The 5,693-nt window shown below is 26.7% G+C and overlaps 1 protein-coding gene across 1 annotated transcript; it reads left to right on the top strand.

The window, feature by feature from the left end:
* The first annotated feature begins 2,165 nt into the window (after nt 1–2,165).
* On the top strand, nt 2,166–2,909 carry LOC100500442 (uncharacterized). The gene has a single exon (NM_001251229.2). It carries the CDS (start codon nt 2,382–2,384, stop codon nt 2,685–2,687), a length of 306 nt encoding a protein of 101 aa, NP_001238158.1. The 5' UTR covers nt 2,166–2,381; the 3' UTR covers nt 2,688–2,909.
* The last annotated feature ends 2,784 nt before the right edge of the window (nt 2,910–5,693 follow it).

Raw genomic sequence — 5,693 nt, 5'->3', positions numbered from 1 at the left:
AGTGTGAACCTCAAGTATAAAGTGACATAAAATTTAAAATATCATTATTTAACGTATATATAACTGATATGTAAAAGTCCGTTTATGTTAGGAGCTTGAATAATTTGGGTGCAATACTATATATTTCATATGAATTAATAGATTTTACTGAGAACTTTTTTGGAGATTAAAATATAAATATATATATATATATATATATATATATATATATATATATATATATATATATATATGTGTGTGTGTGGGATTGGCTAACGTAGATTCTTTTATGTTTTGGATAGTGTATGCTAGCAAATTATAACTATAACTAATCCTAAAATGCAATAGGATGTAACTTACAAATGTACTTCTAAGAAAAAACAAGTAAGTATATGTTAACCACTTTTTTTTAGAAGGTACAGATTAACAAATTATAACTACAATTAGTTCAAAATACATCTGAATACAAATTGCTAACATGCTTCTTCTAAAAATATATATGTGTTTACGTTACTAAATTCATATATATATATATATATATATATTAATAAAGAAGTGGACAGCTCAAACTCCATTGGCCTAGCCCGGTCTAAACCTTTTATGACACATATAGGTTTTATTAAATCAAGCTAAAAAGGTAACTACTTCATTTATCGTTTAAGAAAAAAAATATCTTAAAATAATTATCATTTTAATTTATAATGTAACATTAATTATTATTTTTCATATATATCATTTATAATATTAATGATATGGGAAATAAAAACTAAAAATGAATTAATAAAAATAAGATTAATTTTGTAAAATTGATATTTTCTTTTATCAATTTATTAGTTTTTTTTGTTTATGCAAAACAACCTACTACAACACTTATAACGAAAAAAAAGTAAAAAATGGAACGAGTTTTGCTCTCGATCCCCATTCCCGTCCCAGCAAAAGTTGAGGCAAGTAGCAATAATTAATTTATATTTTTAAAATTATAGAAATAAAATATTGTGAAAAATATATAAAAAGACATAACGATGACAACATATGTATGTGTATGGATATAATTTAATATTCTTTCCTATTTTAAAAGTTTGAGTAATACTTATTCATACTTGTATCCTGTCAAAGTATATATTGCTCGCGAAAGTTGGGATGGAGTTAGTTTTCATGCCTAGGAAGAAGTAACAATTTGTATTCTCTATATATCTCTATCGTCATCCCCCTCAAATAAAAATAAATCGAAGTAGTATATAATTGAGACTCATAACTCAAGTTATATTTTTATCAAATCAAGTAAAAGAAATTAACATATATATAATTCAGACTCACAATTTAAAACTCAAGTCATATTTTTATCAAATCAAGCTAAAAATAATTAACACATATAATTCAGATTCATAATTTAAAACTCAAGTTCTATATTTTATCGGGCAGGTTTGAATTCACAAGCCGCCGAATCAATTTTTCTGGCTTTAATAAATACTGACCTTTTCATCCTTTTCCAATAACATTTTAAAGTCGTTGAGATAATTATTAAATTTACCTAGCATTTGGCAGTGACAAGTATTACCGCTGGGGACACACATAGCTTTCCATGCGATATGGTCCTGTTGACCAAAAAAATTTATTCCAACAAAATTCAATGCCGGAATGTGAAATGTCTATTTTTGTTATCAAATCATTCGTCACTGAAAAATCCTTAATGTTGTAGTGAATAAATCAGATGGAGGGTAAAAGAATAGAATTAACAAGACTTAGAAAAACTATAGGCGGCAAAACATGAACAAAGATTTACAAATCTATAGGCATATTCATATATATAACAGAATATTATGGCATATAGTCAGAAAATGCCACTAATGGTTGATGGTGGTACACGGCTGACACAAGGAATTTCACTTAAACTCTGAAAGATATTAATTATATTTGCATCTGCACTGTGCTGAGAAGAAAGTCTTCAAACATTATATGGTTATGGTGTCATAGCTTGTCTACTAATTGAGGCATATGCACGTAAATGATTTCTTCCAACTTGTTCAGTCTAAAGTTAAACGACAATCGCTTTACATATGTAGTTGGGCATCTAAAAAGCAATAAGCATGACCTGATCTTTCGAAAGTGCTTTGTTCAAAAGAAAAGAATTGAAGCCCCCTAAGCTGTCCCTATAAATACTCTAGCATACCACTTCATTTCGAATTACCCTCAACCCTCATCATAGTTTTCTCCTCCTTAGAGCCATTAGATCGAATTCGATCATTTCGGATTTGATCTGATGGTTTTGGACTTCTAATTACTAGTCTAAGGTAATCTAAAGTCATATCTCTCTCTCTCTCTCTCTCTCATATTTTTACATTTCTTTTTTTCTTGTACTTTTTGTCTCTTGGAAAAGAATTTTCTATACACTATATATCAAGATGGAAAAGGTTATGAGGTTGGCAACTGAAAAGGGGGTGGTGGTTTTCACCAAGAGCTCTTGTTGCCTCTGCTATGCAGTCAACATTCTCTTCCAAGAGCTTGGAGTGATCCCTGTGGTTCATGAAATTGACAAAGACCCTGAGGGAAAGGAAATGGAGAAAGCTATAACAAGGTTGGGGAGTCCTACACCTGTTCCTGCAGTGTTCATCGGAGGGAAGCTGGTGGGGTCCACCAATGAAGTCATGTCCCTCCACCTTAGTGGTTCACTCACTCAACTGCTGAAACCATATCGAGCTTTGTCTTAAAGAGGAGTGCACATGCAAATTAAAAAGCGTTCCTGCTACCTTATTGGAAGAATAAACACATGCAGTATAGTAGTAACTACTAAGTCGATCTAATATAATTGGATATATGGTCTATGCAGTGATGCATGTGTGAAGTAGTTAATTTCTAGCATTTGATTATTAGCTATATATAATTAATGTAATGTGTTATAATTATTCTTAATGAAGTTTTATTTGTATTGATGATGTACGTCCAAGTAAATCATGTTATTGAAAGTTTAATTTATATATAGTCACGTACTGTTATTTCCAAACTCGGCAAATTTTGGTTATATAGGACTAATGATCGCAAATGATAACACATGGTACTAGTGATCTAAAAAGCATATCTGAAAAGTTGCAACCCTTTATGCATCTCAGAAAAAAATCTCCACCACTTCTCTCTCCCTCCTTTCTTTTTCGCTCTTTCTACTATCGCTAACCTGCAGTTACCATTATTATTTGATAAACTTCAAGTCATCCTCGTAACATGAAAATAACTGCAAGCACTAACTTTGAATATATGTGTGTGTATCCAACTTTCCTTGTAAAGAAAATATTATCAAGTAAGATCTGTATGTGCGCATCATAAATAGCAAAACCCTTTAATAGCATGCAAAACTCACTATGATTTTGTCTGTCTCATCAATCTGCAACATGCACATGTATTTTAAAGGTCAAACTTCATGTATTAATTCTGCATGGTTAATGTCATGTGAACCTTGCCTCACATGCAGGATTATTGAAGATCGATCGAGGAGCTGCTTCTTTGTGTAGTGTGGACCTTTTCTTTTTTCACATTCTTAATTAAGATTGATGAAGATTTGCTTCTAGTTGTTTAACTTTAAGTAATATTATTTAACCTTTTTTTTATTGATATATATGACATGATATTGTTAATACAAACACGTGCAGTGGCTTGTATGAGCAACATATTATTTAACCAAATTATACTTTAAAATAAATATTTTTCAAGCCCACAAAATTAAGCTAAGTAGTTTAAATCATCTTATTCTTAGCATTGAATTGAATGTTGTTATAAAATAGAATACTTAAATTTATATGATATCATAGGACTTATAAAATTAAGAAAAACAATTCATCTAAATATTATACAAGAGAGAAAAATATATGTATAATACTAAGTGATACAATGAAATAAGAAAAGAGAAAAAGATAATAAAGATAAATAATGAGTTATAATGAAATATAGAAAATGGTGGGTGTCTAAATATTATTTCCTTACAAATATATATATATATATATATATATATATATATATATATATATATATATGAGAATGACTTTTAATTCCAGTCTCTTTTATTTTATATCAATAAATTTTTAAGTGAAGTTTAGTATAATTAAGTTTTTTTAAACTTATTCTAATAAATTTTAAAGTCAAATTTATTGTATAAATTATTATTATTATTATTATTATTATTCTGAAAATTTATTGAATAAATGTTCAATTAAGGTGTTCATTTTAAAACGCACCAAAAAAATCTTACACGTTTTCTAAAATATTATTTCGTAAGATTTATTATTTTATTCATTCTTTTTTATTTCATAAAACAAAGAAAGACTTGATATTTTTCTTAATTTTTTAATTTAATTATTGGTATCTTCATTGAGTAAAATAAAAAAAAAAGTTGAAAGTAACTTCACTAGTTAAGTGAAATATTTTTTAATTAAAATATTTAATGATTTTTTTTAAAATTCATGTAAAATCCTTAATGACAATCATTTTGAAATATGTCCTATCTATTAATGCAAAAAATTCTAAGGTGGTTTTAGAATAAGATAAAAAAAATTTAATAACGTAGTCGTAGAGAGAATTTTAAAAAGGGGTATTTTATCAGAGTGTTAAAAAATATATGGTGTGAAAATATTAAATATATCTTATAAAATACTTTAAAAATATTGAATATCTTTATATTTTTAGTATGATCTCACCAAAAAAATCATTATTTATTAACTCTTTATTCATGGTTTGATTAGTCTCATCTAAAGTTATCAAACTCCATAGTCTATGTAGACTCATGGGAGTTTTAAAGACTCAATTATAAAATATCTATAAATAGCATATTAATTAAATATTTTAATAACATAATAAAATAAAATAGTAAATAATAAATTTCACAATATTTAAATAATTAAGTCTAATAATACATCATTACTAGATAATAACTTGTGAAAGTAATAATAATAATAGAACATTCTTATTGAGGATTTGATGTTGTTGAAGAATAAGGGTTTGATATTGTTATAGATGGGAATTTTTCGATTCAGAAACAACACATTAAATGAACGTATGTTGAAACCTAAACATATAGAAAATAACTCAAAAATAACATGTGGTTTGATCTAATTTTTAAACTTGTTGACTTAGTGGTAAACTCAAGAATCTATTAAGTTTACATAAAATCTAACGAGTTTATCTATCTACTAAAAAAGAGTTTACACATGAGTCAACTCACAGTGAATTCGTAAACTTGTAAGAGACAACGAATTAACTTAAGAGTTTAATAATCATGATCTCATCCATATAACTTTTTTTTAATTGAAATTCAATTATTATATTAATTTCCTACACTAATAAAATTAGGAGTATTTGATAAAAGCACGTCTAATAACAAATTAAAACACAGCCCCAATAGTAAATAAATTTTATATAATATAAATAATTTTATTTCATTAAAAACTTTTTTATTTTCAACTATAATAAAAAAATATTAAAAACAAAAATAATTATAACTATTTAATGGGAAAATGTTAGACGTTCACTCCACTTTTTGTTGGAGAATAAGTTTAGGGATGAAAAAGAAAGAAGAGAGATGATAAAAGAAAGAGAATAATAATTGTGATAAGTAGTGTGATGATAAAACGGAAATAGAAAGACAAAAAAATATGATGAAAAAGCAATAAAAGAGAAAATGAATAGTATATGTTTATAAAACTAACATATACCTTGTTAAAAAAAACTGA

The sequence above is a fragment of the Glycine max genome, chromosome 2, assembly GCF_000004515.6.
Source record: "Glycine max cultivar Williams 82 chromosome 2, Glycine_max_v4.0, whole genome shotgun sequence".
In the NCBI taxonomy this organism is placed as follows: Eukaryota; Viridiplantae; Streptophyta; class Magnoliopsida; order Fabales; family Fabaceae; genus Glycine; species Glycine max.
This window is presented reverse-complemented; position numbering and strand designations above follow the sequence as displayed.